The sequence below is a fragment of the Lipotes vexillifer genome, unplaced genomic scaffold, assembly GCF_000442215.2.
Source record: "Lipotes vexillifer unplaced genomic scaffold, Lipotes_vexillifer_v1.1 scaffold34, whole genome shotgun sequence".
Taxonomy (NCBI): Eukaryota; Metazoa; Chordata; class Mammalia; order Artiodactyla; family Lipotidae; genus Lipotes; species Lipotes vexillifer.
The window spans coordinates 808,009-827,890 of record NW_006776832.1 but is presented as its reverse complement, the minus strand read 5'-3'; the positions used below and the strand labels follow the sequence as shown (position 1 = coordinate 827,890).

Here is a 19,882-nt window from a genome sequence, read left to right as displayed (position 1 = left end):
TAATAGATGGCTGGAAGATGAAGAAAAGGAAGCCCCGCAAATCAAAACAGAGCGAGACGAGGCCTGGGAAAGCACAAGGCTGGAAAGTGATTTACATGAAGGTGGCAGAATAAAACAGAAGGCGTTCCTGTTTGAGTTTCCTTCTGTAATAAAGTGACATCTCTCGGGTGTGTGCATGCGTGTGTGCAGGCACATGCGTGCACACGTGCACTCACTGGATTTCTATTCCTAACTAAGGAAGTGCGAGCGATATATTGTTTTACTTTTTTACGGCAGTGCTCAACACTTTCCCTCCGTGAGTGACTTAATTTATGAATGCTGTTGGGTGAGTAGAATGGTGAGCCCTAGAATTAATACATTTGTGAAGGAAGATAAACCAGTCATTTTAAGGTGAGTTATATATTTCTAGAACACTGCAATAATACATAAATCTTTTGTCTTCCAGCTGTCAGTGGTAGCTGCAGGAATTAACATACACAGAACATCGAATGTGGAGGTGCTCCTCCAGTTTCTAGAAGATCAGAATGCTTTCCCCAACTTTGAGAATCTGGCATACTGGCAAATACAGTTCAACAACATAGCTGCTGTCATAGTATTTTTTGTCTGGATTAAGGTAATTTGTAAATTTCAGGTTCAGATTTTTAATATTGTTTTCGTCTTTTTATTAACGTGAGTCACACAAAATGTTGAAGGACTTGAATTCGTTTCTGTGGCCAAGATTAAGCAGCCAGCCAAAGCTGCTCCATGTTTACAAGTAAAGTCAGCTAGCAGGACTCATGTGACCATTCATCTCACTGTCTGCCTGCTACCTGCACTCTTGGAAGACCTGTCTTTGAAGGTTTCATTTAACAAATGCATTAAGAGACCTTTGTGTGTCACCTGGGCCTGGGGCCCCTGGCTGTGCTAACCCAGCGACAGGTTCAAGTTTCACCGTAAGTGGGGTGACCAGGTGAAGGAAAAGGAACTAAGAGAAAGGAGGGGAAGGGTGGGGAAAGGAAAGGGAGAGATCCTGCACTGGAAATGTTCTCTGGAAGGATTGCCTCCTTTCCAGGTGGAGGCCGGAGAAGCTTTACCTAGAATTGAGATTGGGACAGACAGGTCCTCCGAGTAGTACCTTCACGACTCATTTCCTCCTTCTCCCAAGGCATCACGTGCATTTCCTTGTGCGTGAAAGCTCAGGTCACTTCATATACGATGACCCTCAATTCTGGAGATTCAGGAAATTACATTGTTTTTGAGGGCAGCTGCCAGCCTGTCACCACTTAAATTCTATGATTGTGCCATCCAGATAGTAGCTATTAGCCTCAAGTAACTATTTAGATTTTAATTTAAATTAATTAAATGACATGCAATTAAACATTCAGTTCCTCAGTCACTCTGGTCCCATTTTAAGTGTTCAGTGTCCATATGTGGCTAGCGGCGACTGTATTAGATAGTGGAAATACAGAGCATTTCCATCAGAAAATTCTGTTGAAGAGCACCGTTCTAGAAGGTACTTTTCAAACAGTTACTTATTTTCCTGAATTGTTATTCACATCTGGAAGGCCTGAGATTTATCAGAGGGCTTAGACCTCGTCCTTTGTATCTCGTGCTATTTATTCAGTTACATGTTCGTTCAAGAGAAACCATCACTAACGTACCATACCTTTATCACAAAACAGAATAATCAAGATCTCATAGAAATACTACTAGGAATTGTGTCAAGTAATGTGATTACAACAACCGTCAGAAACGTTTTGTTGTGCCAGAAGCGCTTTATAAGAGGTCTTTAAGTAAAATTCTAGAGATTTCCTTTCAGTGTGTGCCTCGGGGTGTTGGTCTTATTTAGTGCTTCGCCTGTAAATATCTTGCCCCCAAGACCTTGTGAACCATTAAGTTCTTTAAGGCAGAGATTGGAACTCAACTTCTAATGGATCTCTCCACTTCCTTCCGCTGAGACTCCTAGCTAGAGCCGTGCGGTTTGTCCTGCCCTCCGGGCCCAAGCTGCCAAACCTGGGCAGTATCCTCTGTGCCTTGTCTACAAAAATGCGCCATGTGGCTGTGCAGTGAGATAGAGCTCGGTTCAAATCCTCAGTCCAAGCCCTGGCCAATGCCTGGCACATAGCTGATGCACAATAAATGACTGTTAATATACAGTAAGTATTTTCTGGAGGTTTTTTTTAACTAGTGTCTTCTTTTTAAAGATTTTTTTTTTTTTTGATGTGGACCAATTTTAAAGTCTTTGTTGAATTTGTTACAATATTGCTTCTGTTTTATGTTTTGGTTTTTTTGGCCGCCAGGCATGTGGGATCTTAGCTCCCCCACCAGGGATCGAACCCACAGCCCCTCTATTGGAAGGTGAAGTCTTAACCCCTGGACCGCCAGGGAAGTCCCTTAACTAGTGTTTTTTATGTTAACTCTTTGTTTTTATTGAAGTACAGTTAATTTGCAATGTTGCGTTAGTTTCAGGTGTACAGCAGGGTGATTCAGTTACATACATATGTACACACATATATTCTTTTTCAGATTCTTTTCCATTATAGGTTATTACAAGATGTTGAGTATAGTTCCCTGTGCTACACAGTAGGTCCTTGTCATTTATCTAGCTAGTTTTCATTTGTGGGGTTTTTTCTCCTTTGTTTTAATCTTTCTAGGAGAAAAATATCAATGGTCATTTTAATTATAATTAAACTTGTTTTCACTATAAATGAGAAAATATAAGTGGCTGGATTTGAAAAAAAGCAAGTCATTTTTGTCCTCTCTTTCTTTTTGTTGTAAAATATACATAACAAAATTTTCCATTTTTAACTACTTTTAAGTGTACAACTCAGTGCCATTAAGTACCTTCACAGTGTTGTGCAACCATCACCACTGTGCGTTTCCAGAACTTTTTCATCATCCCAGCTGCAACTTTTTTATCCATTCAACACTAACTCTCCATTTCCCCCTCCCTGCAGCTCCTGGTAACTTCTCCTTCTGTCTCTGAATTTCCCTGCTCTAGGTACCTCACATAAGTGGAATCATGCAATATTTGTCTTTTCATGTCTGGCTTATTTCACTTAGCATAGTGCTTTCAAGTTTCATTCGTGTTGTAGCATGAATCAAAATTTCCTTCCTTTATAGGGCTGAATAATGATCCATCACATGTATATACCGCAGTTTGTTTACTCGTTCATCTACGTGTATCATCTCCCCTCTCTTTTACAGCTCTTCAAATTCATCAACTTTAACAGGACCATGAGTCAGCTCTCCACAACCATGTCTCGGTGTGCCAAAGACCTCTTTGGCTTTGCAATTATGTTCTTCATTATTTTCTTAGCATATGCTCAGTTGGCATACCTTGTCTTTGGCACTCAGGTTGATGACTTCAGTACTTTCCAAGAGTGTATGTAAGTATATATGAAATTAAGAAGAAAACTTTAATCGTAGACAGTGCTGCCTTCTCAAGGTTAAAGAAATCTTCATGGTGGCTATTTAACTACCAAGTACTTAAAAGTAGTTGTTTAAAATGAGAATTAGGGCTTCCCTGGTGGCGCAGTGGTTGAGAATCCGCCTGCCGATGCAGGGGACACGGGTTCGTGCCCCGGTCCGGGAAGATCCCACATGCCTCAGAGCGGCTGGACCTGTGCGCCATGGCCGCTGAGCCTGCGTGTCCGGAGCCTGTGCTCCGCAACGGGAGAGGCCGCAGCAGTGAGAGGCCCGCGTACCGATAAAAAAAGAGAGAGAGAGAATTAATTCTCTTTCCCAGAAATATTGACCCATCAATGCAAAGATGACAATACCTTCTGAAACGCTACTGTTTAAGACAGAGCCCGAAAGTAGTAAGATATAGAAGAACAGCTATAGTAAGCCAACTCTGTTCCAAAGACTGAGGTCTTCTTAGCACCAAATGCAGATGGTAGCATTTAAGGGACCTTTGCCTATACTTTTATTCCTATTAAATAATGTTGCCATAAACTTCAAACTTCAGCCTATTTTCTAAGAAGAAAAGGGTATTTCTAATATTCTAGGAGAAGCTCAAACCAGTACAGGAATTTTCAGTCTTTTTCCAAAGTTCTCAAATAGGATATGAAAAACCATTTCAGACTTCCATGTCACTTAGAAAGGAGTTAGTTAGGAAATAAGATGATCGTGATAATAGAAGTTAATGGGCTTTGTGCACAAGGACCCCTAATTAATGTTGCTGTCTGATGAAAGTCAGGAATGGAAACAACTGTACTGATAAAGACCCAGCATCTGGCAACATGCAGCAATTCTCAACCCCACTTTAAGTGCATTGGAATAGTCCATCTTCATACATGGTACAATTTTGACTATCCTTCAAAAATCTTTTTTTCTTACGAGATTTTAAATTTAGACTCAGGGTGACCATTGTGAAGGTTTAGAGTTATCATATTTTACGCAGATTATGTATTAATTTCTTATAGCCTGTTGCTTTATAAGTCATCTAATAATATGTTTTCTTTTTACCAAATGGAGATAACATAGCACGAAAGCATATTATTTTGATTCTAGAAGGCTTTAGTTGCTCATATAAGTAACAAGAGTTTTCCAAAGGGGTTGACACTTTTCTGTTATCTGGCAGCTTTCCACACTGATTAAAAAACAAAAGGTCCAAAAGTATGAAATCATCTTTTAAGAAATGTTATGTCAGAAGAATGCCGGACATTCTTTGTTTTCGTATTGTGGTGTTGTGCTTTGTTTTGTTTTTGTAGCTTCACTCAATTCCGTATCATTTTGGGTGACGTCAACTTCGCAGAGATGGAGGAAGCTAATCGAGTTTTGGGACCAATTTATTTCACTACATTTGTGTTCTTTATGTTCTTCATCCTTTTGGTATGTACACTGTTGTTTATACCGAGGTGCTTTAAACTTCATGTATCACCATCGTAAATCATCGTCTCTTCTTTTCTCTCACACTTTATTCCCTATCAATTTTTTAAAGACTCAGGAAGTAGTAAAAAACGTAGATATTAGGAAACATATTTTACTCCTCATTCATTCACAGTTTTAAGTCTTCACCAAATATTTTTCCATGATCTCTCATTTGCATACGTACTCAGTGCAAAAACAGAAGTAGATCAAGTGCAAATTGATAGATACCTAAAATAGTGCTTTGCCCTTTAAGAAGTTGAATACGCTTACATGCTTTTTTTTAACACGAGTGTCAGCACTTTCGTGGTCACTTGCTTGAGTGACTTTTCATTTCTCTCCTCCTTCTTTTCTTTTTTAAAAATAGAAACCGACAAAGCAAGCCAGATGCAGGGTGTCAGGAGTAACATTTGAGTGAATTATTGCGTCTCGAGATCAAGATAGGTTGTTTCAACTTACTCATATTTAATATATCTAGAGACTGCCTACAAAAAGTATTCAAATTTTAATTTAAAACTAAGCTCACGATGAATGGAAATGGCTTTAAGTATTATTTTCAAAAGTAATTCTTTTATTCTTTTGATTTGGTACAGATGCACATTTTTAACATTTTGGCCTTAAATTAATTAAGATTTTTTAAAAGGCATTTTTTTCTTCATGTTAACATTTATACATTTATTTGTCCACTCCACTAAGAAAGTATTAAATTAAGTGAGCTTAACCTAGGCATGGGTATTTTTCATTTAAACACTAACACTTAAGATTTTCCTTAAGAAAATAAAATCTTAACCATTTTAAGAAAAAAAAAACATTGTTTCCATTTTTAATCGATTTTCTAAAGATCCTTTGTATAAAGTTCATTAATTCAGTTGTAAGAGCTCCAGAGTTGGTCCAGGTATTTAGTGCTTAAGTATATGTATTTACTGATTGAGAATTAGGTGTACTTTAATGGTACTGAAAGAGTCAGGAATAGCATGCAAATCCATTTATATCTTGCTGTATGCATGTATCATCATTAGTTTTAGGGCTTCCCTGGTGGCGCAGTGGTTGAGAGTCCGCCTGCCGATGCAGGGGACGCGGGTTCGTGCCCCGGTCCGGGAAGGTCCCACATGCCGCGGAGCGGCTGGGCCCGTGAGCCATGGCCGCTGAGCCTGCGCGTCTGGAGCCTGTGCTCCGCGACGGGAGAGGCCACAACAGTGAGAGGCCTGCTTACCGCAAAAAAAAAAAAAAAAAAAAGTTTCTCTTTCCTGTTATATATTAAAGAAAAAAAAAGAGGGAAGAGTAAGCCTTTGTTACTCTCTAACATTGGTAGTACTTTGAATTCTGGAGCAGCTGAATCCCTGAATGTCTACTAAGAGAATAAAAATCTCAGGCCACGTAAGTGTTCTCTGTACGTCAGTCTGCCAAGTGAGGGACGTGATGGTGGCAGTTGGAAATGCTCAAATGTGGGCTTGTTTGAATGTTGTCCTCTAGTAGGCAGTGCACCTACATTATTCAGTCATTTTATCAGATCAATCACTAGAACATGAAAAGCTCTTAGTTTTTGTGTTTATACTGAAATATTTATTTGTACCACTGAACAAAGAGGAACTGTTCTCCCTGTACCCTCCAGAGAGAGAGGAAGCTACTGTCAATACAGATTTTTTTTTTTTTTTTTTTTTTTTAATGGCAAGCCAGGTGCAGGGCTGGCCACTGTTCTGAGATGACCGCTGGGTGTTAATGTATTGCCGCCACTTAAAAAGCCAGAGTGGCGTGCGGAGGCTCAGCTGAGTCAGGAAGCAAAAGCCCTGCCGTCAACAGGGAAGGACCTCCTGTTGCAAAGTCCATCCCACAGTTAAGTGAAGCTTGTGAGACAGGATGGAGATGAGGTGAACTTCTCCCCACACCTTCGAGAGCCATTCTCAGTCACTTTCCATCTTTTGAAATCTCTTCAGAGGACACACACTTTAATCCATTTCAACTTAGACACTTGCAGGCATTAGCTAACCATCATTTGGAAACAGAAATGGAACATTAGATGCCTGTGTTGGATGGGCAAAGGTGGGAGGTGGTCCACTGACTGCAGCTGTCCACCCTTAGAATCAAGCATTAAGCCAGGAACTTAGTGTATTTTATATTCTGTTCTCATTTCTGCTACAGAATCTTAAACGGTATTCCTCCTTAATTCATAGAGATTTAGTAGCTCATTAAAATAATAGAGCTCTCATTTGTTCATTCATCAGTCATTCAATAAGTACTTACTGAGCCACTATATTCCAGGCAATGTGCTGGGTACTGGGGATGCAAGTGGTAAGGAAAATAGATACCAACCCTCCCCTCATGAAGATTCCGCAGACTTGTGGGGAGAACAGACGTATTACACAACTGTACAGTCACAAACCATAGTTAAATGCTAAAAAGGAAAAACAGTGGAGGAGCATGTTAAAGAAGGGCCTGATCAGTGGGTGTGGTGCTTTGAGAAAACCCGTTGGAAATAGGTGTTAGAAATACAACCCATTATACTGGGGAAGGGACAAGTCAGGAAAATGACCTAGCCACCACTGAATAATAATAATAGCTATAAATTATGTAGCACTTGCCATCCGTTAGGCCCTGTCCTAAGCATTTTACGTAGATGAACTCATTAATCCTTACAACAAATCTGTAGGGGAGGTACTACTATTTCTCCCATTTTATAAGTGTAAAAACAAACAAAATTTCAAATTAGGAGTAGAAGAGTTACACAATATAGTCTTGCAGCGCCAAGACAGAAACCCAAGTTTGCTTGACTTCAAAGTCTCTGTCTTTAGCACTAAGCTTTTCTTGACTCTCTTTCTACTAGGCCTACCATGTTTCTGTTTGCAGAGGTCTTTTTATCTCCTTAAAGTATGTTCTGGAATCTCAACTATTATAACAATATTTGGAATAAGCATAGAATTCCACTTGTCTGTGTTGACTGTTGAAATTTGAGGAGCTCTTTAGAGTTCTACACCTCTAATAATTTATTTCAGATGAAAAAATGTAGAGAACATAGATAAGCAGAAATAATAAAATAATCCCACCATTCATAGGTAAATACATTAATATTTTGTTCTATTTCATTATTGTCTCTTTTTGCAAAATATATCAATGTATGGTTTTGTAAGTAAGAATATATATTGCATTTTCCCGTGCCATGACAATGGAAAAACTAATTTTCCCAAAGAATTTGGTAGCAAAACTATTAATTGATGACTTCATAAAATACTCAAATGGTTAAAAAAAAAAAGACATGTCAAATTTTAGATTGATGTTAACAAAATATATTTAGGTTTCTTCTTTAATCTCTATCTTCCTTTGATTTACAAACAGAATATGTTTTTGGCCATCATCAATGATACTTACTCTGAAGTTAAATCTGATTTGGCCCAGCAGAAAGCTGAAATGGAACTCTCAGATCTTGTCAGAAAGGTATGACAAGGCTTAATTCTCAGAATCGTTTTATTTTCTATATAAAATGAACATTGTTTCAGCCAGATTGCCAAATCAACATTGATGCATTGACACCACTTAAAGTGTAGATTGCTATGTTCCAGGAATAATTTAAATGTTCTCTACGTCGGAGATAGAGATGGATATAATGCTAGCTTGAACTTAAATTCTGGGAATCCTTTAGTGCCCTAGAATTAACTTCTCAATAATCTCTTTTGCCTCTTAAGAACTGAGCTGCTGGGTTCATCCCCTTTATTTATTTTGATATCTCCTCTAGTCGGCTGTCACTTTCAGATCCAGAGTTCAGAATAAACGGGAAGGGAAGATTATATAAAGACATTTTCCCTTCGTCTATCTTAAGAAAGACGTTTTAGAGGCAAATATTTTGTTGTTCGCTCTTTACCCTGACCTTCCAGGGAAGTGTTAAAATAGTCAAAGGAAAAAGTCCTTGGAGCAAGGCCACGACGACCTAAGGGCCTGAGAACTTTCGCTTACGCACCTTCTCAGGAAGTGTTTAATTGTTAATGGAAGGGCAGGGCAGGAAAGCTGGGCAGCTTTGTTCTTCTTGATGTGACTTCTATGCTTGATTTAAAATATAAAACTTAAGCAACAAAAAATAACTACGTCTGAAGTACACAGCTTGTTCCATCATCATTCACCTAACGTACAGTGGCTCCTTAACCATAATATTGTTCCGTTTGGTTCAAACCACAGGACAGTGTTGTCTGTGAATCATGTTGAAACAGAGAACTTGCCGCTTTGTAAAACAAAGTCCCTTGGACAGGACCTAACATTTGTGTTACCCTGAATTTTGCATAATAGTTGATTACATTCTAGCAAATCCCTGGGGTAATACAAGCAGTCCGTCCTCACTTTGTACTTTGGTTCTGATGTGCACAATATCTGATTTCAGTTAAGTAATACGATCCTCTCAACATAGTTCAAATTTCAGTTATTACAGTATACTGACTAATAGCATAAAGTACAGACTTCACTTTCAATTATCACAGTACATTTCAGTTATTATAGTATATTAACTGTGAGTAATAGGACGAAGGACAAACTTCACTGCTAGCTCTACAGATCATTACATAAATAACAGATGTGCATCGTAATCAGTGACTAATAATGTCACTTCTTTCAAAGTCAAGGATGGTCACTGAGCATCTGCTATTCAGTTTACGTACAAAACTTGTAGTTGTGTTGTGCCCTTATCTCCCAGTGGTAAACCATGTGACATTTTACAAATATGCATAATTAAAATAGAGAATAGGCCAGCAAAGAAGAAAGTATAGGAAAGAAACAAGGAATGATAACACTGGAAGTGAAATTAAAAACAAACGTAATGGATTTACAGAAGAAATACGTAGCTGGCTATGGGAGTGTTGATACTGCCACCATTCGAGAGCTAGACGGCAGCCAGAAGAACCCAGTGAAGGCAAATTTATCAACATAAATGAGGAAAGTGACTGTGATGAGTAGGATAAAGATGTCTCAGAGGAAATCACACTGGCAACAAATTTCACATTAAAGGAGCTCTTGGAGATATTTCACAACTTTGAAAGTGCAAAAAGGGATAAAATGTTGGAAGCTGATACAGGTTAAGAAAGGATTATGATAACTCATCAAGACATAGAAAAGATGCTCGCTCTATATTGTAAGTTACACAACAACAAGAAGAATGCAAGCACTGTTCAGACTGCTCTGGATAAGTTTTTTAACAAAGAAGTAAAACTTTAATTTTCGATGTTTCTACTGTTTAAAATGTCAACGTACTAAAATATTCATTTTACTATTTTTTAAATTTCCGTAAAACTTATAACCAACACCAAGGGAGTTTTTAACGTTTTGACAGAAGTTTTAAAGGTCACAGAACAATCATAATTTTTCCTATTGATCATTTGCATCGCTTCACACAGTTGCATGGGGGTTTGCACAGCCCCGTGCTGCCATGCATAGCAAGGTCTGCCTGCAGTGTATTAGTGAAAGATCCTCATCTCCATTTTTTTACACACGTGACATATGTAAGGAAATTACCAACTATGAAATAATATAGAAAATAATTAATCCATGACTCAGGTTTCTTAGTTTTCTTAAGAACTGTTGCACATTCCTACATATTCTGAGACAGACAGCTGTGGAACACAGTGATTTTCATTCCTGTAACCTAAACGTGAATACAAACCAAAAGGCCCCTAGTTCTTGATTTATGGAAAGACCCTGACTCTTCCCATATAACTCTCCCACAAGAGCTTCACAGACAACTCGGGATGCATCCATCATTCATCCAACACATACTTGTTTTGTGGCCCACTTCCATCAGGCACTGGTCTTGTCACTGGGTTTACAGTAGTTACCACTGTAATTGGAAGGCAGAGCAAATGCAAAAGGAGGATAAACTAAATCAAGCCTTTTCTTTCCAACAGGGCTACCGTAAAGCCTTGGTCAAACTAAAACTGAAGGAAAATACCGTGGATGACATTTCAGAGAGCCTGCGGCAAGGGGGAGGCAAGTTAAACTTCGATGAACTTCGACAAGATCTCAAAGGGTGAGAATCACAATTTCTGTGGCCCTGGGAAAGTCCTTAGGTAAAGATAAATCCTTGGTGATAGGCTGACCCAAGTGCTCATGAAGACACTTCTTTTTCAGAGGTGGGTGTCTTTCTGGAATGTATTGTAAGAGGAGGACCGGCCCTGACTCAGCAGTTTCTCCTTTCCTCCTGCGTGTGGATGTCTCTGTGTTTGGGCTGGACCATGTACATGAATGAGTTCATCTGTAACCTCTCACTAATTTCAGGAAGGGCCATACTGATGCAGAGATTGAGGCAATATTCACAAAGTACGACCAGGATGGAGACCAAGAACTGACAGAACGTGAGCACCAGCAGATGAGAGACGACCTGGAAAAAGAGAGGGTGGGTCTAGTTTAGGAGCACATGATTGATTCATTACCTACCATGTTTCAAACACCTTACTAAGTAGTGGATGACTGAGAGCGCGCGCGCGCGCGCACGCGTGTGGTGTGTGTGTGTGTGTGTGTGTGTGTGTGTGTCTTCTCTTTTTCCTTCTCTCTCTCTCTTAATTGATATAGTAGTACCCTGCTTACTCCAAAAAGGATGGGAGTTTGGGGGAGAATGGATACATGTATATGTATGGCTGAGTTGCTTTGCTGTGCACCCGAAACTGTCACAACATTGTTAATTGGCTGTACTCCAATATAAAATAAAAAGTTTAAAAATAAATATATTAAAATGCAATGTTAGCATAAATGTAAAAAAAAGAAGAGTGAAGCAAAACAAAACTGAGATATAAAACTGAATGTGAATGAAACTAAAAAAAAAATGCATTCCACAAAAATACATATGCTTAATAAGATTGAGCAACAAATTTAGCCCTAAGCTTTCTAGTATGCCACTTGAGGGGAAACCTGAGTAGTTATATACTTCACAATGTCCATGAGAATGGGAAAAAAAGATTTCTCAGGAGAGATAAGATTAATTTGTTCTTTAAATTATCATTTATAATAAAATAAAACTAACAGCTGCCTTCCATTTGAATACTTACTATGAAACTGTTAAAAATAAACTTACATGAGCTTTTATAATCAGAAAAAATAATTTAAAGCTTTAACTTTAAAAATAAGTGGTTAAGGGCTTCCCTGGTGGCATAGTGGTTAAGAATCTGCCTGCCAATGCAGGGGACTCGGGTTCGAGCCCTGGTCCAGGAAGATCCCACATGCCACAGAGTAACTAAGCCCGTGCACCACAACTACTGAGCCTGCGCTCTAGAGCCCGTGAGCCACAACTACTGAGCCCGCGTGGCACAACTACTGAAGCCTGCGCACCTAGAGCCCGTGCTCCACAACAACAGAAGCCACCACAATGAGGAGCCTGTGCGCCGCAACGGAGAGTAGCCCCTGCTCGCTGCAGCTAGAGAAAGCCCCGTGCCCAGCAACAAAGACCCAATGCAACCAAAAATAAAACTAAATACATTTATTAACTAAATAAATAAATGGTTAAACAAAGAAACAAAAAACCATGGTAATTGAGGTACAGAGAATACAAATTAATGTCACACAAAAAAGTTCCTTTCCTATGAGGAGACAGTACAGAACAGTGGTTTCTAAATGCTGCTCCACCGAACAGTGCCAATAGGTGAAAAACTTCAGTCATAGTGAAATATGAACAAGAAGACAATGAGTAATATTTTCACATGGCTGTATTTAATAAAATTCTTATTCTAAGATTGTATCCTTCCTTACTTTGTAGCTATTACGTATGTTAACTTTTATGAAAGGATGATAATATATTTCTTCATTTACTTTTTTCTCTGCTTTGCTCTGTTTTTACTGTTCTTTCTTGTCCAAACAAAAAGTTAGCAACTTCTTGCTGGTCATTAAAATCTGTTTTGAAAATTTGCCCATCTAAAACTGAAAAGTATGAGAATCACAGTCTGGTGTTAACCTCACAAATCCTGGGTAAATGGCACACACCCATTTCCCATTTGCCCGTGCCCTCAGTGAAGCTTCTGTGGAGTCTGGGGGTTCCTGCTCATCACTCAGTGATACCATGTTCTCCAGGAGGACCTGGACTTGGATCACAGCTCTTTACCACGCCCCATGAGCAGCCGAAGTTTCCCTCGAAGCCTGGATGACTCTGAGGAGGATGATGATGAAGACAGTGGGCATAGCTCCAGAAGGAGGGGAAGCATCTCCAGTGGGGTTTCTTACGAAGAGTTTCAAGTGTAAGTATAAAGGAATTGGCAGAATTTGAGTTGAGTAAGTAGTTCTTCCCACCTCTCTCAATTTGTCTTTTCCATTATTAATCATCAGTTCATTTTTATAACTTTTATTGGTGTTTTTTCTTTTTATAAAAGTAATATGTTCATTATAGGAAAATTAGCAAATAAAGAAAAACAAAAGAAAATATTAAAATCTCTCATATTCCCAGCAACCAAAAATGTCAGTTAACCTTTTGGTGTTTGTGTCTCCATTTACATGTGTTTATTTTTTAATGTTTTTATGGCCTAGCGTATGGTATATCCTGGAGAATGTTCCATGTGCGTTTGAGGTATGTTCTGTTGTTGTTGAGTGGAATATTCTATAGATGTTTTTTTAGGTCTACTTGGTTTTCAGTTCTTTTATTTCCTTGTTCTTCCTAGTTTTATCCACTTTTTGAAAGTGGGGTATTAAATTCCCCTGCTGTTATTATTAAATTGTTGACTTCATTTCTGTGAGGTTTTACTTTGTACATTTTGAATTCTGTTGTTAGGTGCATACGTGTTTATAATTGGTGTATCTTCCTAATTGATTGATCCTGTTTTCATTATAAAATGTCCTACTTTATCTCTAGTAAATTTTTTTGTTTTAAAGTTTTTTTTATCTGACATTACTATAGCAACTCCAACTTTCTTATGGTTGCTTTTTGCATGATATATCTTTTTCCATCCTTTTACTTTCAACCTGTTTGTATCTTGGAATCTAAAGTGTGTCTCCTTTACACAGCATATAGTTGGATCTGGTCTTTTTATCCAGTCTGACAATCTCTGCCTTTTAATTAGAATGTTTTACTCCATTTATATTTAATGTTATTATTGCTATAATTGGATTTAGTTTTGCCATTTTATTTTTTGTTTTCTATAGGTCTTTTTTGTTCCTCTTTTCCTTCTTTGCTGCTTTCTTTTACATAAAGTGAATATTTTCTGGTGTAACATTTTAATTCCTTTAATGATTTTTTTCCACAGTATTTTTTAGTTATTTTCTTAGTGGCTGCTCTAGGACTTAACATATACAAATCAACTTATCAGAATCTACTTCATATTTATACTAAGTTAATTAATCCAATGAGATATAGAAATATCATTTCTATATAACTATCAATTCCTCTCCCTTTTTGTGCCATTATTATACACATTTACCTATGTGTATTACAAACCCAACATTACATCCTTATAATTATCACTTTATATCATTTTATGTCTCTTAAAGGAGCTGAGACAAGAAACAAGAGATAAGTATATAGAGTTTGTTGTATTAACCTTCTTACTTACCATTCCTGGTTCTCTTCATTCGTTCCTGTGGATTCAAGTTACCATCTGATATCATTTCTGTATTCCAATGCAACTTTGCTCTTACCTACCTCATTTGTCCTGTTATTATCAAATATACTATTACAGTTTTATACGTTATAGACCCAGTAATATAAGTATGTACATATTGTCTTCTACAATTGCTTTTTAAATCAGTTAAGAGAAAAAAGAAATATGCATTGATACTATCCTTTATAGTTAAATAATTACCATTACCAGTGCTCTTTGTTTTTTTATGTGGATTCTAATGACTATCTGGAATCACTTGCTTTTCGCCTGAAGAGCTTCCTTTAGTATCTTTTCTAAGGCAGGCCTGCTAGCATGAGTTCTCTCAGTTTTTCTTTATCTGGGACATTTTTATTTCACCTTCATTACCTTCCGGCCCCCATTGTCTCTAACGAGAAGACAGATGTTAGTCTTACTGAGGTTCCCTTGTATGTGACGAGTCATTTTTCTCTTGCTGCTTTTCAAGATTTTTTTCTTCGCCTTTGTCTTTCAGTATTTTTACTATATATCTGAGTGTGGATCTCTTTGCATTTACCCTACTTGGAGTTTATTAAACTTCTTGGATGCATAATATGTTCATCAAATATAGGAAGTTTTCAACCACTATGTCTTCAAATGTTTTTCTGCTCCTTTCTCTCTCTCCTTTTCTTCTGGGACTCCCATTATGTGTAGTTGGTGTCTTAATGATATCCCATGTTTCTCTTAGGCTCTGTTCATTTTTCTTCATTCTTTTTTCTCTCTGTTATTTCTTTAGATGGCATAGTTTCTGCCCATCTATCTTCAAGTTTGCTGTTTTTTCTTCTGCTGCCTCATATGTAGTCTTGAGACCCTCTAGTGAATTTTTCATTTCATTTCTTATTCTTTTCAACTCCAGAATTTCTATTTGGTTCTTTTTAATGATCTCTCTCCCTTTATTGATATTCTGTATCTGATGAGGCAACACCATCATACTGTCCTTTATTTTCCTTTATGCACGATTTCATTTAGTTCTTTGAATATATTTAGAACAGCTACTTTGACTTCTTTGTCTACTGAGTCTATCTGTATCTGGACCTTCTCAAAGGCAGTTTCTATTGCCTGCTTTTTTTTTCCTGTGTATGGGTCACATTTTCCTTTTTCTTTGTGTCTCGTAATTTTTTTTTTTTTGGAAACCTGGAGACGTTAAATAATATTGTATATATGTATAAATTCCCCTCCCCCCCAGAGCTTGTTTTTGTTTTCATTTGTGTGTTTGTTTTTTAGTGAAGTCTATTTCCCCCACATTGTGAAACTGCTGATGTCTTTCTTAGAGGTCACACCCTGACCATGCACACAGTCATCCTGGGAAGACAGAGGTTTTAGCAGGGCTTGCATTGTCTTTCCCTTGCATTGTCTTTTCCCTTTTCCTCTTCTGTCTGTTAAGCCTTCTGCCTCTGTTGATATTACGTCTACGCCTTCAGTTCTGCTAATTGTTGGCTGATTGGCCTATTGTTTTCAATAATGTCTTGGGATACAAATTTCTTCACAGTGTGATCCAATGAAATTCAGGTCCCTTTGCAGGGGTAGGTTTTGAAGCCGGTCTTTTTTTTTTTTTTTGCGGTACGCGGTCCTCTCACTGTTGTGGCCTCTCCCGTTGCAGAGCACAGGCTCCAGACGCACAGGCTCAGCGGCCATGGCTCACGGGCCCAGCCGCTCCGCGGCATTCTCAGCTATCCCTTTCCCTGGTTCTTTCTGGTAAACTTGCCAGTAAACAGTTTAACTTGATGATCTTATGAAGTGACCAGCCTCCTCTTAACTGCTTATCACTACAGTCTCCACTGTTTTCAAGAGCATTCTTAGGCTTGAATTTACCCACGGTTTGTTCCAAATTAAAGCAAGTTCACTTGGGGAAGCTTTGGAGCTCTGTCCTATGGCCTGATTCTCCCCCTAGGCAAAACTTCTGTGCCACTGCTCCAGAGCTAGTGGCTGGCCCATCTCTCTCACAGTGACACCCCTGCTTCATGAATAAGGCGCTGGGCTGGGATGGCAGCCTTTGGCGTTCTCAGCTCACCTCTCCCAGCATGGAAAATCCACCCTACAATTGGAAGCTGAGTGGAAGAAAAGAGCCTTCTACCTCTCATCCACTCTTGCCTGGATTAGAGCCTCTGCATTGTGGATTTGGAGGTGGAGGCACAGGGATGAGAAATACCGGCAGCCTGCCCCTCCCTGGGAGATAGTGTAGCCCCCCACTAGGAGCTGACAGGATAGGGTGGGTGTTCTTTGCTGCACCCACCCCTAGTGGAGCTCTGTCACACTGATCTAGGGAGCAAGAGAGAGGGCAGATTGTGGCTCCAGTATCACTCACTCTTATGCTTCTTACTGAAATTTAGTGGATTTTCTTTCTTTTTTTTTTAACGTCTTTATTGGAATATAATTGCTTTTACAGTGTTGTGTTAGTTTCTGCCATATAACAAAGTGAATCAGCTGTATGTATACATACGCCCCCATATCCCCTCCCTCTTGCATCTCCCTCCCGCCCTCCCTGTCCCACCCCTCTAGGTGGTCACAGAGCACCGAGCTGATCCCCTGTGCTGTGCAGCTGCTTTAGTGGATTTTCTTAAATAAAGGCTTCTTCGTTTGCTGTATGCCCTTAAGAAAATTTCTAGAAATTAAAAAAAAAAGAATAGTTCTCACAAGTTGGTTGTTTTGATGGGGAGAGGGCCTCCAGGGCTCTCATGCCACCATTCCAGAAGTTTTGTCTCCTACTAAATGTTTTTAAAGTATTTATCTGACATTTTGTTTATTCAAAATAATAGGATCATAAGCGAGCATACTATTTTCTAACTGCTTTATTTACATTATAGATGACATCCTTCTATTTCATCATTAGAATGTGAACATCATTCCATTGCATTAAATATTGTCACAGTATAGTTTCTGGTGTCTTCTTAGAATTCTGTTGTATAGATGAAGAATAATATATTGAAGCAATCTTCTATTAATTTTTAAAGTAACCATTTTTCAGTGACCCACTATTAATAAGCAGAACCCTAGGGAATATCCTTGTAGCCAAAAATCACGCACATACTTATGTCCTTTAAAACTTTTCAGAAAATGGAATATCTGACAGAACAGGCGTACCTTTTTCTGATAGGTGTACTTCTGATACAGTGTTGACTTGCAAAAAGGTTGTGTCAGCGTTCCCACCGGCAGTGTATAAGAGTTTCTCTCTAAAGTTTGAGACTATTGAGAAAGTGTTTTAGATTATAATATTGTTTAAGGAAAAAAAAATCTTAGCATTTCCATTTGACAAACCAACTGGGCTGAAAAGCCAGCAACACAGGGTGGCTTTGCCCCTCTCAACCACGTTTCCTGCAGCCTAGTGAGACGGGTGGACCGAATGGAACACTCCATCGGCAGCATTGTGTCCAAGATTGATGCTGTGATAGTGAAGCTGGAGATCATGGAGCGGGCCAAACTGAAGAGAAGGGAGGTGCTGGGAAGGCTGCTGGATGGAGTGGCTGAGGTCAGTGGTCGTCTGAAACAGAAACACCCTGATGCTATAAAATATCAGGGTCATAGTTTGTAACCCTTAATCTGAGAGGATGTTTTTTCCCCATACCTGCAGATCAGTGCAGATAAAATGATAACCCAGAGGTGTTACTTTCTTAATACCCCTCACACTGATGCTAACTGCCTTAACTGGACTATAGAATTACTATAAATTACTATAAATTTATTACTATAAATTACTCCATTGATTCTCAGAATCGCTATTAAGGCTGGTGTTATTGCTCCAGCCTTACCTAAGTACAGATTATTGGGTCCCCAAATTTCCTAAGGCAATTTCTAAGTACAAGAGGATGCATCACTCTGCCTCAACATCTTGGTTTCTCTTTCCTTTATTAGGATGAAAGGCTGGGCCGTGACAGTGAAATCCACAGGGAACAGATGGAACGACTGGTGCGGGAAGAGTTGGAACGCTGGGAGTCCGATGATGCAGCTTTCCAAATAAGTCATGGTGTAGGCACACCGGTGGGACTAAATGGTCAGCCTCGCCCCAGGAGCTCCCGCCCTTCTTCCTCCCAATCTGCAGAAGGAATGGAAGGCGGAGGTGGAAACGGGAGTTCCAATATCCACGTGTAGGACATGTGCTACTACATGTGTTGTTAAGAGGTGAGAAGGTGACTGTCCTGAGTTACCGTGACAAGTACACTATTTATATGCCCTGACCACCATATATGATGCTGGTCTTTGTGACCAATCGTTAATTCTTCTGCACTTTAATTTATTTTAGATAAACTTTGCCCATGGATCAAAGAAGATGTTTTTTCTTTTTCTCATATAAGAAATCCAGGTGTAAATATTGAGTACAGAAAAGAAAATCTTTGTAAAGTATATTGAGTGGCATGCCCACTTGGTACCGTAACTGAGTCTCCTCAGTTGACAATGAAGCAGCCTTTTAAAGCTAAAGAAGAACTGTGAAAAGGCTTCTGAGTTTATTTCCAATCACGAAAATCAGTATTGTCATTTTTGCCGAGCGTGTGAAGGGACAACAGGGGCATTCCTTTCCACTGAGGCTTCACTCATGGGCTTAATACCTAGCTTTCTTGTAAGAAAGGAGCCTTTTATTTCAACTACCTTCCTGGGGTACACTTTTCTAAAAGATCAGCTAGAAAAGAACCCCAAACCATAGAATGGGTATGTAGTCATTATGCTAGAATTTGTATGAATGGTTACGATAAATGTTGAACACTATGCTTTTTTGTTATTTTATCATATCTAATGCCTGGGGGAACTAACCATTTCTCTTAATTTTTACACTGTTTTCACTCTCATTTGAAATGAGCTGCATGAAACCACTAAAGACCAACTGTGGGTTAAAATGTCATCTCTGAACATAGCACAGTAGAATTGGAAGGAGCCAAATCACTACATTTGATTTTTTTCTAATAATTAGTTTAGTATAAAGATTTATCCGTATAGTCTTTTCCCATGTGGCTCAACTTATTTGCAACTGAATTTAATGTTGTAACTAATCTAGGAAGATCAACTTACTAAATTTTTTAGGATGTACTGAACGTTTAGACTGAGCAAATATGTTCATTTTAAACAAAATATTAAGGAACTTTGAAATTCATATAAAATATTATAAAACTAAGGTTTGAGTTTTATACCATTTTAAGAACACAGAACTCCAATTCTCTTGATCCTGCATTTCAAAACTAGAATTTATAACCCAAGTGGAGCTTAATTTAATGAAAAGGAGTTTTGGTTATTGGAAGTTCAACCATTATCAGAAGGTATAAGCTAGAGTTTGAGTTTGCAGCAGTTTGTTTGTTTGTTTGTCTGTTTTTTCATTAGGAGAGGGCCTCACCAAATTTATGGGGAAGAAACCTATTTCTCAACAAAAACTGAAAATCTTATTTTTCAAAACTGAGTAAGCTGACCTTTGAGAGCAAGAGAGAATGCAGTGCTGGTGAATAACTCTCACTTGGAGAATAGCAGAGGCCTGTTTCTAATACTGTAGT

The 19,882-nt window shown here is 38.6% G+C and overlaps 1 protein-coding gene across 1 annotated transcript in view; it reads left to right on the top strand.

The window, feature by feature from the left end:
- Positions 1-18,671, top strand: part of PKD2 (polycystin 2, transient receptor potential cation channel) — a 48,056-nt gene extending 29,385 nt beyond the window's left edge. The window contains 9 exon segments of the mRNA XM_007450680.1: positions 446-613; positions 3,187-3,368; positions 4,695-4,815; positions 8,182-8,280; positions 10,728-10,849; positions 11,098-11,215; positions 12,880-13,043; positions 17,730-17,877; positions 18,261-18,671. Of these exon segments, the coding sequence (XP_007450742.1) occupies positions 446-613; positions 3,187-3,368; positions 4,695-4,815; positions 8,182-8,280; positions 10,728-10,849; positions 11,098-11,215; positions 12,880-13,043; positions 17,730-17,877; positions 18,261-18,497 (1,359 nt within the window). The 3' untranslated portion in view covers positions 18,498-18,671.
- Positions 18,672-19,882: the final 1,211 nt, after the last annotated feature.